Source organism: Pseudochaenichthys georgianus, chromosome 6, assembly GCF_902827115.2.
Source record: "Pseudochaenichthys georgianus chromosome 6, fPseGeo1.2, whole genome shotgun sequence".
NCBI classification, from domain to species: domain Eukaryota; kingdom Metazoa; phylum Chordata; class Actinopteri; order Perciformes; family Channichthyidae; genus Pseudochaenichthys; species Pseudochaenichthys georgianus.
Window position 1 is genome coordinate 40,519,127 of NC_047508.1, and position 18,016 is coordinate 40,537,142.

The following is an 18,016-nucleotide window of genomic DNA, read 5'->3' on the forward strand; positions in this document are numbered from 1 at the left end:
AGCTATTTGGATTTTATGTTCAGCATCTTCCGTTAAGTCGTTTAAAAAAAAATGGTTTAACCTCCAATAGCAAGACATCATAGTTGCACTCGTCTAAAGAAATGGTCCATTGCCCCAAGTAGGAAGTAGGAAGTAGGAAGTAGGAAGTAGGAAAACCCCATTCTGTTGTGTTTACAGAAGTGGGTTTTCCACAGGTGTATCCGAGCACATCTGGAATTGAGTCATATGTAATGTTTTCATGTTTGTATCGCCGTAGACTTTCAACAGAGAGCAAAAGCATCATGTTTTTAACAGGAGGCCAGAGCTTGAACAACATGGCCCCCGCCGGCCCTCTGCAGGGCTCAGAGTTATATCATCTGCACACCAGGTGCACACCGGCTGAGCTTATGGGTCCTTCTCCCTCTCAGAACGCAGGGGGTTCAAAGTGTGGGAAGGTGAGCCTCCCCTCAGAGAACACAAGAACAGCCGCGCCCCCCCCCTCCCAATTATTATTGTTGTTGCTATAATGCAGGGGTATTCAATTGCATTTCAAAGAGGTTCAGGAAGAGAAAATGTCATTAAACGCTTTGTTTTCGCTGTCTACCTTTCTCATTTGAAATGACTCCGACTGTTTATCTCCTCTTCTCTCGTCTCTGTGTTTGAATCTATCGTGCTGACTCACTGCACCGATTTGATTGGCTGAGTAGCGTCACCTGCTTAAAACATTAAACAATAACTTTTTTATCTTTATGTTTTAATTTTGTTTTAACATTTTCAACATCGTGGATGAACCCTTAAATGCTCCCGGCAACACACTGAACGTCAACGTTGCCTCCTTATTACACTCTCCTCTAGAGGGAACAATGAGTCTGCGTCTTTGATGCGCACAGGCGGAGGATGCGGGGATGCAATGTAGACGGGAATACACGCAGGTCATCCTCGGGCTGCAGCCCACTCGCTTTTGATCAAAGTCAATGTGGAAAACCTGCACTCACACAGGTAGGTGGAGGAGAAGGGAACGAGCACTTCCACAGCCTTTTGGGCGAGGTGGGGGAACTCGCTCTCCACAGACGGCCAAAAGTGACACACGTTTCCTGCCAGACGCCGCCGTCTCTCACTTTGGGTAACTTCACTACATGTCACTTGTTAGACGCTTTTATCCAAAGCGACTCACATACTCAACACTGTGGACAATCCCCACAGGAGCACTTTGGGGTGAAGTGTCTCAGGGACACAACGACATGCTGACTGCAGTGGGGTTTGAACCTGTGACCCCCTGACCCCAGCACCAACGCACAACCCTCTGCGCCACACACCTCCCATAAAGTTAGCTGAAGTTAACTAGCTAGATTTTACATGGCGCGCCTCACACTTTGAAAACCGCTGCTCTGGACGGATGTCGCTCTGATCCTGGAGCTCGTCAGCCTTTTGGAAAATGTGCTTTCAAAAACAAACGAGGCCGCACCGAGGCCCTGTGGCACGCCGATAACGGCTTTACTGCTTCCTGCAGGTCAGAGGTCAGGGAGCAGGCCGCCCCATCATTACCAGAGGGGGGGGGGGGGGGGGGGGGGGCAGGTGAGGCAACAGGAGGTGTCAGCTAGGGATCATCTGTGGCTGTCAACATGGAGGGGTCGGGACAGAGGGGGGAGGGACAAAGAGAGAGAGGGCTTCTGAGGGGTAAAACATATGTTGGGCGTCTCTAATTCTGTGCTTCTGTAGATCCAGCTCTGTATTTTGGTACGACGAGCCTCCGTGCCAGCATGAGCTGTTTGTTCAGGTTAACCGTGCGGACTGAACATACTCTTAGCTGCAGCAGAACAAACACCGGTACTAAAGATAACATCAGGGATTTAAAATGTCAGAGCAGACTAAATTTAGTGTTTGATCATCACCTAAAATGCATGTTTCGGTTTCAACAACAATGAAAGGTTCAATTGTTGAAACTGTTTTGTAGGACTACAGGTTTGTAAAAAGTAATTCTGAGTATTTTGTCTGATATTGCAATTTGATTCCAGATATTGGAGGGATTATAATTGTTGCATTATAATTCTCATCTTTAAAAAATCTATTGAGATAATCATGTGGGCTTTCCCCACTGTATAGTTAGTTTAATAGGTTTATTTTTCCGCTACTTCCCCCCCCCCCTACCCGACTTGTAAAGCGACCTTGGGTTTCCTGAACGGCGCTATAACATTACATTACATTACATTACATTTAGCTGACGCTTTTATCCAAAGCGACTTACAATAAGTACATTCGACCAGGAAGACACAACCTTGAGGAAAACAGAATCATATAAGAACATCAGGTTTCAAAGAGCCAATCGTTTCAAGTGCTACTCAACTGGCTTTAGATAAGCCAGTCCTTTATTAGTATATAAGTGCTCTGTTAGCAGTTCTTTGTTAGTCATTCTATCGCTCGAAGTGGAGTCGAAAGAGATGAGTTTTCAGTCTGCGCCGGAAGATGTGTAAGCTTTCTGCTGTCCTGATGTCAATGGGGAGCTCATTCCACCATCTTGGAGCCAGGATAGCAAACCCACGTGTTTTTGCTGATGGGAACTTGGGTCCCCCTCGCAGCGAGGGTGCAGCGAGTCGTTTGGCTGATGCAGAGCATAGTGCACACGCTGGGGTGTACGGTTTAACCATGTCCTGGATGTAGGAAGGGCCAGATCCATTCGCAGCATGGTATGCAAGTACCAGTGTCTTGAAGTGGATTCTAGCAGTTACCGGAAGCCAGTGGAGGGAGCGGAGGAGCGAAGTGGTGTGGGAGAATGTAGGAAGGTTGAAGACCAGACGAGCCGCTGCATTCTGGATGAGCTGCAGAGGTCGGATGGCACATGCAGGTAGACCAGCCAGGAGGGAGTTGCAGTAGTCTAGGCGTGAGGTGATGAGAGCCTGGACCAGAACCTGCGTCGATTTCTGGGTCAGCTGTGGGCGTATCTTCCTGATGCTGTAAAGCGTGTATCTGCAGCAGCGGGTTGTAGCAGCGATGTTTGCAGTGAAGGACAGTTTGTTATCTAGGATCACACCCAGATTCCTTGCAGTCTGAGTCGGGGAAACAACAGAGGGGCCGATGTTGATAGTTAGGTCAAGAGAGGGACAATCTTTTCCCGGAAGGAAAAGCACTTCAGTTTTGTCAATGTTGAGCTTGAGATGATGAGCGGACATCCACTGAGAGATGTCAGCTAAACAAGCAGAGATGCGTGCGACGACCTGGGTCTCTGAGCGGGGAAAGGACAGGATTAATTGGGTGTCGTCAGCGTAGCAGTGGTATGAAAAACCATGCGGGCTAATGACAGATCCGAGCGAGTTTGTGTACAGGGAGAAGAGGAGGGGACCAAGAACAGAGCCCTGAGGGACCCCTGTAGTTAATTGACAAGGGTCGGACTCAGACCCTCTCCAAGTAACCCTGTAGGTGCGGTCTTTGAGGTATGAGGTGAGGAGGGAAAGTGCAGAGCCTGAAACTCCAAGTTCTTGGAGAGTGTGAAGGAGGATCTGATGATTCACCGTGTCGAATGCAGCAGACAGGTCCAACAGGATGAGGACAGAGGAGAGGGAGGCTGCTTTGGCAGTGTGCAGTTCCTCAGTGACAGCAATGAGGGCAGTTTCTGTGGAGTGACCTGCCTTGAAACCAGACTGGTGCGGATCCAGAAGGTTGTTCTGATGGAGATAGCAGGAGAGTTGTTTAAAGACAGCGCGTTCAAGTGTTTTAGACGGGAACGGGAGGAGAGAGACAGGCCTGTAGTTTATAACATCAGACGGGTTGAGAGTGGGTTTCTTTAGGAGAGGGTTTACTCTCGCCTCCTTGAGAGTGTGTGGAAAGTGACCAGAAGTTAGAGAAGTGTTGATGAAATGGGTGAGAAACGGTAGAATATCAGGAGCGATAGTCTGAAGGAGGTTTGAAGGGATAGGGTCCAGAGGACAGGTGGTAGGGCGGGCAGAGGTAATGAGGGTAAGAACCTCACTTGGAGAGAGAGGGGAAAAGGAGGTTAGTGTGCCGGTTGAAGGTGGCTCAGGTGATCCGGCGGTGAGTAGGGGTGAGTCAGAAAAAGAAGAGCGAATATCGTCAACCTTTTTTTCAAAGTGATTAACAAAGTCGCTTGACAGAAGGGAGGAGGGGGAAGGGGCCTTGGGAGGATGCAAGAGGGTGGAGAAGATGGAAAATAGTTTTTTAGGATTGGAATAGGAAGATTGGATCTTATCTTGAAAGAAAGTGCTTTTTGTCTGAGAGATGGAAGCAGAGAAAGAGGAGAGGAGAGCCTGATAGGTTAGGAGGTCGTCATGGTGTTTGGATTTCCACCGTTTCCGCTCTGCTGCCCGAAGGACGGTTCTATTAGCACGCAGTGCGTCATTTAGCCAGGGAGCAGGAGGGGACTGACGAGCCTGCCGAGATGTGAGAGGACAGAGAGAGTCCAGAGAGGATGAGAGAGTAGAGAGGAGAGTTTCTGCAGCAGAGTTTGGAGGCAGGAGTTGGAACGAGTCAGAGGAAGGGAGGGCTGAGAGCACCGAGGAGGCAAAGGTAGAGGGGGAGAGGGAACGGAGGTTACGGCGGACAAGTGCAGGATGAGAAGAGATTAGTTCGTTATGTTTGGAAAGGGGTAGAGAGAATGAAATGAAGTGATCGGAGGTGTGGAGCGGGTTTACAGAGAGGTTAGAAGTAGTGCAGTTCCTTGAGAATATGAGATCGAGGACATTGCCAGCTTTATGAGTCGGTGGGGACGGAGACAGTGAGAATGGGGACGGTGAGAATATATAAAAATATTATATATTATTATGTGATTTCTTTTATGTGATTTGTTAAGCATTACTTTTTCATTTAAAATGGTAACACACATTGTGCTTTCTGCGATTTCAACGATACACGAGTCCATATTGATTTTTTTTAAAAAGTCAAATAATTGTGCAGTCCAAATGTTTAAATTCATTTAGATTTAATTTGCTGTCAAACACAAATAAGCACACATTTAAAAAGTCATATTTGTTGACTCCAAGTCTCCAGACTTTTTGCAGCAAAGACCGTTAAGTCCTTCTGTCCCCGAGCAGTTCGTTTGGAAGAGACTCAAACATGTTCAGTCATCTCAGTCCGGTTCACGTACGAGCCCCTGTTCCCACCCGCCACCACACATCTGTCTGAACCAGAGTTTGAGACGCCCGGTGAGGAAAACTAATGGAGACGGATGCTGCAGAAAGGTTTTCAAGCCGTTGTCCAGCCTGGTTAACGATGCACTGTATTTGTGGACACACCAGTGTGCTATGAAGCATCCTTTTCAGGAGTGGAAACACACACACGTTAATGTTAAACCGACTGTAATACGAGAGCGTTTTAATTAAACTTCTAGCGCAACAAATAAACTCTAATAGTACACGTGTGTATTTTGACATCCCTATAAACAAACCACTCGACGGTGGTGCTGGTGATGCAGAGGAACTCAATATCCACAGCTCAATGCGAGAATTGAAAGACCCGTTTTATCTCGGGCTAAAATAGATTATCCTGGACTAACACTTGTTGAAGAGTGATAATAACTATGTCTAATTTTAACAAAGACACATCCAGCAGCAGTAGAACTTCATGGTTTTTTATCGCTGCTGGAACTGGGACATTTTAATGGTGTGTAATGTTCGAGTGTCAGAACCTTAATAAATATCCAATGGTGTTCAATACCAGTATTCAGTACTGGCATTACTCTCTGCTCCAGAAACCCAGTCGACAAAGGCTTTTACTGGCTAGTTTCTGACATTAGCTAATACTGGGAATGAGGTGGGGTGGGTCATTTTGGAGAAACCAGCTCGAGTGCGCTAGAATTTGAAAATACACAGCTGGAAAAAATCTGCCACTTCCTCACAGAGCCCCTCCTCCAACACACACGAACGCGCACATGACCAATGAGGGCACGAGATAAGTTTGTGCCCAGATGGAAGGCTGACAGGCAGGTAGGCCATCCAGTTACTTTAGCCGGGCCGGCTCAGATGATTGGTCGTGCTTTTTACAGCGCCACGGCTTCCACAGATGATATTTTTGTATGTATTTATTGTCAAAGCACTTCAGATATTCATTGCTATCGGGATGTTAAGAGCATTCCATGGAATATAACAAAGTGTATCTCGAGCCGGTTTCTCAAATGTACCTACCTAGAGAGAGATTGGGAATAACATAAAAATAGTCTCCATGGAAACTGGAGAAATTGAGCTTCACAGTCGGACTGCATAAGCACTTTAGGTCAGTCACCCTTTCCTTAAATGCACGGCTGACTCTAAAGGAGTTCGGTCCATATGAGTGTTTAAGCTTGGTTACATAAATGTTGGAATGCAGCCAACGCTTTGCAAAACTGACAACACGTCTGTATTATACATTCAATTTCAGTCCATGTGCATCTCAGTCACCCTTTACTACTGGCACAGATAATGGGCTCAAATCAAGATGAGTTATTATGAAAAATTGCAAATCACTTCAAGACTTAAAAACGGATCTATTTCCCACGGCCTTTTAATTAATCATATCTTGCACTGCACTGTAACTTTCACTCTTGTATTTTATAACTGTCTAATTATATTTAAGCTTGTATTCATTTAATTCATATCAACGTGGTGCATGCATGTTCCGACAAATTCCACTTGAGTGTTTGCCGTGTCAGCCCTGGACTGCAGTGTCATTCAACCATGTGCTGTTGACACACGAGTCCCATCTCTGTGTCAACCAGCCGGCGACACAAAAGCTCACCCTCAAAGTGTGTGTGTGTGTGTGTGTGTGTGTGTGTGTGTGTGTGTGTGTGTGTGTGTGTGTGTGTGTGTGTGTGTGTGTGAAGGACACGTCGTCCAGCCACCATCTGCTGCTCTCAGGGCAGCCATAGCAGATAGTATGTTGGGTAAACACATCAGAGGTCAGTGCTGCAGCTCGGTTAACCCTGTGTGATTATCTTCCAGCGGGCGGCCAATCAACACGGAGAAGTTATAATAAAGACACCATCAACACCACCCACGTTTCATGTTCACACCTGCAGCAAAACTCTAATGAGTGACCCCTCGTGAATATGCAGATGCAGACAGCTGCTGCGCCATAGCAGCAGGTGGCGGAGAGCATTTGCATCCACTGCCTTCAGCACGGTGGAAGTCCACGCGTGTGTTTCAGGTGAAAGACTGTCTGACACAGGGGGGGGTCTGACGAGCTCACCGTGCACGAGGAGTGAGAGGGTGAGAGGAGTGAGTGGGTGAGGATCGCATTTTCATCACTTATTAAAAAAGGACCCTATTATGTTTTTTTTCCTCTCCTGTTGTATCTTTTGTGTGCATGTCTTAATGTGTAGCTTTCAATAGCGATGCATCTGTATATCCACAGTAGTTCCTGAGTTCAAGGTGACATCTTTAAATGATTCATTTGGTCGGAACAAGCAGATATAGAGTTCGTAAGCCTATTTGATAAAACAACAGACATCCTTTACGCAACAGGAACAAGCGATATTTGAGCATTTTCGTATAAAATAAACAAAAAAACAATTATTTTAAACATATTTCACACACACACACACACACACACACACACACACACACACACACACACACACACACACACACACACACGTCCGTCTGCGCGGTATTTCTGACGTTCTGCTGTCACGTTTGATGATGGAAGTTAAAGTTACATCCACATCCTATTCCAGCTCCACATTTAGACCCTCCTCGGTTTTAGCGGAGCCCCTTAACTGGACAGGCGAGGGAAAGGCTGAGCACACAGACGGAGGAGTGCTGGAGGAAGAAGATGCCAACAAAGAAAAAATGGAGGAAGACGAAGACAGGAATGCAGGGAACAACATATTTACATGGGTGTGGTGTACGGTACATGTAAACTACGCTATAATTACAACGTATTTAGCTTGTCCGGCTAGTTTCTTAAGTGCTACATAATGGGGTGGCGTAGGAAGAGGAGGAGTCACAGACGTGTCCACAGTGGAAGGTGCAGATGCAGAAATGTGCTGACTCGTTGGAGGTTGTGATATAGATAACTGCGGCCGGCCGTCGGGCTATTCTGGGGCTGAGTTGAGCTAAGTGTAGGCTATGATTAGCATCGTGTTGGAACGGGAGAGCCCTCTGTCTGGAGAGAGAGGCACGCCGGTTAAACCCTGGAAATGTAGCGAATTGCTGTGTTACACGACAATTAAATAAAGTTGGTTAACTTTTAATATAGTCCCCTATGACTATGAATTTAATTGGACTGTTGTTTATTTCTGTTCTATTTTTTGTATTATTTATTTTAGGCATATGATAAAGCATGTTTTATTGTTTTGTTTTACTTATACTGCCTGTACAAAATAAGCTTTGCATTTTGAGCAAAGTGCATGGATGGACAAACCAGGGAAATAAATAGAAAGTTACAAAATAAATACATAAAGTCAAGATACATTTCACTATCTGATCATTCCAGTCTTCTAACATCTTGAATTGCTCATTTATTTATTTTCAATTAATGGACTAATTGTTCAAACTGTAAATACTTCGTTCGGATCTCAGAGCTGAAACAAGCCGTTAACTAGTCCGTTTGTTATTAACAGAAACGATACAAACAATGTTCGTAAAAACAAGTCATTTATGAAGCAAACATTGACTGGTACCAGCTGTTCAAATGTGAGCTGCTATTTTCTGTTCTTCATCTTGTTAAAAGAATATATTGGGTTTTAACAGTTGGGTTTGAGGAACCAAGCAAAAGAGAATGCGTCTCTTTACATGTTATCGACCAAACAAGGTAAGCCGATGCATTTAGTACAATTTAAAATGCTTACATGTTAACTACGGTACAGGGGCAGAGATCAAACACATCCATCACCAACTTGTATTGCACCATCCTAAGTGAAACTGTCTGTCAGCCCGAGTGCACTCATTACAGTATGATAAAAACAGTGATGTACGATAACGTAATCTCTCAGTGTAACGAGCCGCGTCTATTCAAAGCAGGTTGGAGACACACACTCCTCTCACAGGGCTACAGGCAGAGTGGGTGTTATCCACAGCTCTGTGAGGGCAACACTTTAACACTTTGGCTAACACATGAGAGACAAGTGGCATGAGGAGAGGAGCAGGACAGCGAGATGAGCCTCAGGCCATTCCGGCCGACAGTAAAAATAAACATATTTATAACTAGTTTAGTTTGAGAGGTAATTAAAATAGCTAAGGGTGATGATCTGACTTGAAGTGTGTGTTTTGCTGCAGCGGGAGGAGCTGCAGGTGAGCAGAGCTGCGTGTCTCCGTCCTGTCAGATTAGACTTCACTCGCGTTTAGGTCCATATCGAGAGAAAGATAAATAATCTGAATTCAGGGTGCAGTTTACTTTGACGCGGGGGTGAGCAGCAGAGGTGGGGAGAGGCGGGGCTATTGCCTCATCATTATCAGAACATGATCGTATAGGGCGCACACACGGAGCCGTTGGACCCCCTAGAGCGTTGCGTATGCCGGTCTATCCACCTTGGGACCCGTTATCGTTTCCGCAGTCGTTTAGTGCCGTATTCGGTCGTCCTCGTGGGGCCGAACGGTCTATATGACATTAAACAGGAACGCAAACGACCGCTAAGATACAATGTGGATCATAGCGACAGGATGGACGCAACACAAGTCGCAGCTAAAGAGCATTGTTCCAAAATAACTATATTACTGATAATAGTCAGGTTTTATTTGTACCTTCCCTTTGGCGATGACTTTTACTTTTTGTACTTTAAGTATATTTTGATGCTCATGCTTTTCCTTGAGAAACATTTTGAACGCAGAACCCAGTTACTACACTGCGGTATTTCTACTTTCGCTTAAGTACAATATCTGAGTATTTGGTCCACCATCTTGAATTGATTTATTCAAAAGAAGGGACAAGATATTAAACACATGTACATTTACTCGAATTAGCCAAAAGGCTAGTTTTCACCGATAGTCCCTTTGCCAGATGGTGATGGGCACCCTGAGAGCAAGAACACAGCACACACATGAAAAGACATTCTGGCTAAATGCACTTTTCCCAAATGGGAAGGCGCCGTCTCCCCGAGCCGCACTTAGTAGCCCTGGTTGAGGTGGGCTTCAGGCTGATGAAGCCAGCCAGAGGAGGAGGAGCCAACCCACGAGTGACCTTGTATACTAAGCATACGTTTTTGTATACTTTGAGATATTCCCAGCTGAACAGATTATACTTTTGAACAATGTGGCAACGATGATACCGCATTGGCTTTTTGTCTAGTGTTTCAAGTGCTTGTTTATATAATGATTCCAGTGGTTTTACGTTGGTCGACAGTACAGTACTTGTAGCAGGGCAGTGAAGGCCTGTCGTCAGAGGAGTGTGTGTGTGTGTGTGTGTGTGTGTGTGTGTGTGTGTGTGTGTGTGTGTGTGTGTGTGTGTGTGTGGATACGGGTCGCTGAGATGCATGCTCGTTACCCAGGGCGTCACCATGCAAACACAAAGCTCTGACGGGTCTAAATCCTCTGCAGACCTCCAGCTTTGTTCACATCCACTGAGCCAAGTCCGTCTGTCAGGAGGGAGCTGACCCCGGCTCCTGGGAATCTGTGTGTGTGTGTGTGTGTGTGTGTGTGTGTGTGTGTGTGTGTGTGTGTGTGTGTGTGTGTGTTGGACTCGAGCTCTTCTCTACTTCCTCCCATTGTTGTAACATATGGTTTGGTGTAATAATATTGCCCGTCAGTCATGATTAGAAGTTCTACACTTTCAGCTTCTTTAAATCGGATTACTTTTTTTTTTTTTTTTAAACATCCGTGGTGCTTCATCACGATAGAATATTATATGGATTCTTCAGACAAGTTGAAAAACATTTAGTTATTTAAAAAGAAGAAATGACAAGGACCCACTCCCAGTGATCACGGTTATTGTATGTGCACTGACATCTAGGCAGGATGTAGGATTTGGAGAAAAATATATATATTTTTGCCTGATTTTGTATTTCGTGGATTCACGATATTGGATTTTTGAATCCTTTCTTATTATCATTGAAAACTATATGAAATTATCGAGGTGTTTTTCGTCTTTTTATAATGATTAAATACAGTTGGGTAGCTTGGAGTAAAAATGTAAATATTGACCTGAGATTTAGTGGAGTAAAAGTATCGAAGAAGAAAACAAAATAACTTAAATGAAGTACAAGTATCTAAACTGTACACTGTACAGTGCCGTCTTACACTTCGTCAGGATTGATATCAAAGCCATGGTTACCGTTTGCAACAAAAACCCAATTGTCTTCTTTTTTTTAACATGGACACAGTTGACAGTAGATCTGATCAAACGGGCCAAGAATACAGATTATCAGTTTAAGAAATGCTTTATTTAAGACTCAAAATAAGTATAGTTGGAGGTTGTTTGTCTCTACGAGGAAACGCATTACTGTCCGTGTGTTTTTTCAATCCTTCTGCGCCACACTTGTCTCCTCAGTAAAGTGGCCCCTGGCCTCTGTTTGCACTGCGACCCCCCCCCCCCCCTCTCAGCTGTTGTCTCCGTCATGTGAGTTAAGCCTGCTCCGGGCCTTAAGTAGCAGATCTCTCCTGTAATCGTGCGGCTCATTTTAACAAGCTTCTCCTGCCCCAGTTAACCCCGTCCCCACAGCTGACAGACGGCTAGCCCGAGGCTCACTCCGCCTCAGTCTCACCGCAGCACTAAGAGTTATTACAGCAGGTATGAAGACACGCCCTCACGCTTTGATGCACACCGCTCATGTGTCACCGCCTTGTGATGAATGATGGCTGCTTCATGTTTGTTGTGTTGCAGTAATGGCCCGGCGCAGGCAGGTTCAACAAGTCCTCACTCCCACCTGAGCCCTTCCCCTCAATGCCATGAGACGACGTGTTGCACTGTGCAAATAGCCCCCCACAGGACAGCCTGCAGAGCCTGGCCTTCCTGAGGGAGACGCATACGATGGACTCCGATGCATGAGCACATGTTTTCCTCTCTGAAAAGAACAGGACAAACTGTTGGAATAAGCCGGGGTCTTAAAGCGATTAAACAACCTCAAGTTGGACCCGTTATTCCTTAACAACTCTGTGTATGCAACTTGGATCAGGCATTATGGATTAAAGTGCACGTTGAACTCGCTGCTCTCCAAGATAAGCTTCTCAAACATTTTTCCATTACATGTTTGTACTATTTTATGGAGTGAGAGTTTGTATACGTTACGTTCAATATTATATAATTCGCATTTCTTCCAAGAAATTATAAAAAAGATATGTAATTAATGGGGCCCTACTTTGTTCATTTTCAGGTTCATATCAGTATGTAGTGTCTCTATGGGACATGTCTCCACGCTTTGATGTTCAAAAAGCACCGTCTGAGCTGCAGCACCTCTTTTCACCCTCTGTCTGAAACCAGAGCCCAGTCTGCTCTGATTGGTTAGCTGGCTGGCTCTGTTGTGATTGGTCAACCGCTTAGAGATGTCCCGCCCCTTAGCCTACACGTACAATGTGTTGGAGCGCTAGCCAATAGAAGCCCAAGTGTTACATAGTGATGTCATTATTTTCTGGAAGTAAACAAAGGAGTCCAATGGAGGCGTTTCAGACCATTTACATGCACACAAACCGGTATACAACAAAAAAAGAAAAGGGAAAATCATTTAAAGAATGAAACATCACATAAAACAACCCTCACATTTGCAAAACAGACAAATAGCCCTCCCTCCCCCCCCCTCCCCTCCCCTCAACACAAACAGGAGATGTCCCAGATAAGGAGCTAAAGTGTGTGGATGCTTGGTGATTACATTTCCACTTTGTTGACACACACTTTAGAAAGGAGGGTGCGTACTCAAATATGTTACCAACTGTCACACCCACATTCAGCAGTGGACGCTGAGGCTTGTTGACACGCTCGTGACAGGCCGTTGGTAGCAGTTAAAACATGCCACTGCAAACCTATAGCACAGCTGGCTGTCACATCTGTGTCAACCCCGTTGTTCTAATCACAGGCTTGGTTTTGCAGACAGCGTCACATCCCTGAAATGCTGCAGAATTGTAGTTTATTTGTCGAGCTATAAAAGCTGAAACTGCCGCAAAATATTTTATTGACAGATTATACTGTTGCAAAAGGAACTGGTTTGACGGCGGGAAACGTACTGGGGAATAATCTGGGCTGTAATTGTAGTTCCTGAAACCAGAACACCAAACATCCGACCGCGGCACTTTGACTGCAGTCTGCATGCTTAGAAGGTCTTTCTGAACACATACTTATGTACAGTTTGGACAAGCATGCTTTTACGAGTTTAAATAAGTGGCCATAATTCCCCAATTTACCAGCAACAAACATCCGGTGTCAGGTAAATATAGGGATGCACAATATAAACCAAGGCATGTGTTGGGAGATGCTGATGGAACACCGACAGGCAGATCAGGAGCCGACGCGAAGCATGCACTTTGCTTTTCGGCCAAACTGTATACAGTTAAATCGAACGGACTTGTTTGTGCAGATGTGAGCGTCCTTAACAACGGTCAATAAGTCCTTGACAGCGGTCTGTCTGTTCTGGATTAACAACGTGTCACGTGTTCTGAATTGACCAATCAGAATCGAGTATTCAACTAAGCCATGTAATAACATCTGATGCTAAATTGCTTTAACGGACTAAACGAGAAAAACAAGATGAAAAAACATATTTTTGATCTAATCAGCCTTTTTAACCTCAGGTGTGCATAAACTACAGGTTATGAACTTGTCCTTAAAAAAAAACAAATGCTTACTCGTTACTACAACAAAGCCAGCTAAGGGCCCTTTGCTGCAATTCATCCACTCTCTCTTTTCTATCCAATAAAGGCAAACGTGCAGAACAAAATGATGTGAAAAAAAAAGAAAATGATCTGTTATCTTATCTCAATCGGCCCCGAGTAGAAGGTAATACCGGTTACTTGTGTACAGTTGGAAGAAATCAATATCAGGACGTGCATCTTTAGGAAAAATAACCGGCTTATTAGACAGATGATCATTAAGCTCTATTTTGAAGTTAAAGTGCTATAGTTGTTAGTTCTAACGTCCAGTCCAATGCAACAACACATTGCAGTCTCATCGCACCACAGAATTCAATGACATCCAACCAAGTAGTTCACAGCACAGCAGGATTTATTGAAGAGCAGTGCTCGATATCATCACATGAGTCCAGGTGCTGGTTGTTATGGTTAACGCTCACACCAGAAGGTTTTCCCACTCCAGCCTCAGAGAGATGAACAGAAAGGCCCGAGCAGATCACGTTACAGATCACCTGCTAGAGACGGACCGACACGCGGCACTGTTAGAATCAACGCTCTGTTAAACTGCTAATACATGCAACTCATTAGTCATTTGCCGATCCGCCCTTTGTGCTAAACCCCCCCGGGTTCGCTCACTCTCCCTCAGCAACGCATCTTCTACTCTAATATACAACCTTGTAGGGATGTCCCGATCACCTTTTTTTGCTCCCGATCCGATTCCGATCATTTGATTTTGACAATCTGCCGATACCGATTTTTCCCGATCCGATCTTTATGCAATGCATTAAGAGAAAAAAAGGTAACAGATAACGGCTGGTCATCCAACGCGATGAGTTCAGCTATCTTGCTGTTATTTCTTTGGCCTTTTCACTGCTCTGGGGCAGTTTCTCTTTCCTCTTAAAAGTCTCTGAAAGTGTCGGTTGTTTCAGTGCCGTTCCCCGAGTGGCCGCTGTGTACTCGCCGTGTTGTTGTTGTTTGTGTTTGTTTCTCAGGTGGCGTATTAGATTGGTCGTGTTGAACGTAGCCCTGTTCTTTCCACCACGCGGAACCTCCGCCTTGCAAACATTGCATCTGGCTGTTACACTGCCTTCGCTTTCAATTTCATAATACTTCCAAACTCCTGACATTTTCTCCGTCCCGACTCCCGAGTCACCAGCTGAACGTAGCCTCTCGTTAGCTTGCTGCTACTATTAGACACTGCGCCCACTCTGTTGCCAGATACATGATGTTGTGTCATTTTAAACCAAAGCTAAGGCCTCAGGATGACTTTAAGACGTGAACATGATCATTTTTGTTTTGTAACATTAAATAAAATAAAAACATTTTATAATTTTTTTCTCCCGATTCCGATCTTTTGAAAATCACGTGATCGGCTCAGATCCCCGATCATCTCTACAACCTTGTGATTACATTCAACTCCCTGAATGACTGTTTCCCCTTCACTCAAAACAAACTGACATCTGTTGACATTGCCATTGCAACATGTGGGTTTTCACGTCTCATTTAACATTTAACTGTTTGTGCTAATGTTCGCACAAAATGGCATCTCTAGAAAAAAGCTCTTGCTCTTAGATTTTCAATATTTTCCTGCTAAAATAACCTCTGCTTGAAAATGTCTTTTTCACATTCACTTTGTTTAAGAGGCAACGTTACCTTGAATAAAACAAAAGCAGCAACACGTACACACCGTATCAGTGTGGATGTTCCCCTTCAAAACAGAACCAGGAAGCTTTGGAGGAAATGCCTCAAACCTGGCACACAATCATGATGCTGCACTTTTGTGAACTCACAGAATCAGAGTTTGTTTACAAGGTGCAAAATGAAAGAGGAAAGAGAAATGCAACATCACAACCGCCAGCTATCATTTTATAATAGCGAACGCATTGTATTAAAGACACAGAGGAGGGGGAGACTGATATCCCATCATGCCACTGTGCCACCTCACCAGCTGGTAGGGAGCGGCCTCCTCAGCACAATAGCACATCAAGTGTTTTGAGCAAAAGGAAGCTTTTTTACTGATAAAGCAAAAGGTGTAATTGTAAGGGGTTTAAACACTGAAGCCAGTAGATCAGACTTGAGAGGGATGGAGTGAACGGCTCACTGTCCTTTCCTTAAAACCTGGCTGTCAGTGAAGCTCTCCTTTCATCGATTAACCGTCTCTCTGCAGGAGGCTTTGAGGAGGGGCTTTAGAAAACACACACACACACACACACACACACACACACACACACACACACACACACACACACACACACACACACACACACACACACACACACACACACACACACACACACACACACACACACACACACACACACACACACACACACACACACACACACACACACACACACACACTGATTTGTCTCTCCCATCCTCTCTGCCTTTCTTAGCTCATCCAGTAAAATAGATGATATCATCCCTCCTCATGCATGTGCTGGAGACAGATCCATATGTGCGTGTATCTGTGCATAGGGCGTGATGCTTTTGCATGGAACAAAATGTGCATTTCAACTTTGTGGAAATCCTAGCGGAGATACGGCACTTAACTGACCGAACATGTGTCCTGAAAAGCCGGTAGCACCATCAAGGTGCCCCGGTATAAGTGGGTCACCGAAATGAGGCTGATCATTAATAGATACAGTGTGTGTGTGTGTGTGTGTGTGTGTGTGTGTGTGTGTGTGTGTGTGTGTGTGTGTGTGTGCGTGCGTGCGTGTGTGTGCGCGTGCGTGCGTGTGTTGACCTGCAGGTGTTTGCTAGGCCCTTTGCGCTGACTGACAGGTGGCACCGGGTAATTAACAAAACACAACTACGCATTTACCCCGTTAATGGAGAATTAAAAGAACATTTAGTGACTTACCTCAGTGCCACACGGACTGTACTCTCGTCTTGCCCCGAAGTCATGATTCCTTGCACAGTAATCGATGGGGAAAAAACAAAAAAAATTGATTGGCGAGGAAAAAAGTGCGCACACCCCGGCGACAGGACCGAGCAACGGAGCTGCTCACCTCGACTTCAGCGCCGCCATCTCAAAAACAAACCCAGAAATTATCTCAGCTGGTGTTTATAATTATAACCATGATATCGTTGTGGTGTGTCCGCATGTCACGTCTATGTGCGCCGCATCTCTGCGCAGTTCTGCCCGGATGCTTCAGCTTCGGCTCCAGCAGAAACACATGCAGACTGTGCTGCTGCTAGGTGAGCCTCTGTCATACACACGTATAGAAAGTACACACACACACACCACACACACACACACAGACGCACACGCACTCTCTCCGTTCCGTTTACGCACCGCGCGGGGAGGGAGCCGCAATGCGTCAGCAAGCCACGCCCTCTACGGGGAGAACAGCAGCGAGGTGACGTCATGACAACAAGGGTGTTATGCACGTTTTGTAGAAAGTCAGAAATGCAAACCTACCTTTATGCTTAAGGGTCAATACATGTTCTACCTTTGATAGGATTTGGTGAGGCTTCTTATATTTTCTCGGAGGGGAGAACGCCCCAGCAACCTCTCTATAATTGTCTAATTGCATGTGATATGTGCATATATGCTTATTTTAATTGTATTATATCTATTTTCAGATATATTTCCTTTGAAACATGTCATGGGACTCGTTGAAGTACCTTACCCCGTAGGATGATGCCTGACGTGTATCCTTCCATGTTCTTCATTTGTGTTTGTGATCCATGTAATTAGTGAACATTTTCAATAAAAAACACTTAAATAAAAAAGTGAGAAATGCACTATTTTTTGTGAATATTTAAATAAATGATTGAGTGTTTTAGGTTGCTTTATGTTTAATTATCATGCAACTAACCTCAATGGATAATTAATTTGATTACACTATCAGGAAATAAGATACAATTACATTAAAAAACTGTGTCTAAAATGCTTTTTATGGTGCATTTATCAAAAGTCAGGAATACACTTAAAGTCAGATCACAACTTATTTTATAATGTGTACCATTTTAAATGTCCTGCAACTATTTAAGTGATTTCTTTCATGGGGATTGTTCAACACAGAACAATAATAGTGTTGCTGTTTGAGTAAAAGCATACTATTGAGCTTGACTGTAGTTCAGGGCAAAGGAGTCAAGATAATCGTATTGATATTACAGAATCAAATGCCCCTTCAGAATCACTGTACACAAAATGGAGATCTTTGTTGAAACATACTAATATTAGAACATAATGACTTTATGTATGAATATGACACAGTATAATGTGTTCTGCAATATATGCTTATGAAATACAAGACAAGTGAAATTAAATAATGGTCTGTTGTAAAAATGTTACTTGTTACTCTTGAACCTTTAACGCCACCCTGTGGATATAA

General features: G+C 44.5%; 1 protein-coding gene across 1 annotated transcript in view; it reads right to left on the reverse strand.

Annotated features, from left to right (window-relative positions):
* kif21a (kinesin family member 21A) overlaps positions 1-16,910 on the reverse strand; it is a 79,084-nt gene extending 62,174 nt beyond the window's left edge. Inside the window, 1 exon segment of the mRNA XM_034084965.2 lies at positions 16,537-16,910. Within this exon segment, the coding sequence (XP_033940856.1) occupies positions 16,537-16,580 (44 nt within the window). The 5' untranslated portion in view covers positions 16,581-16,910.
* Between the last annotated feature and the right edge of the window lie 1,106 nt (positions 16,911-18,016).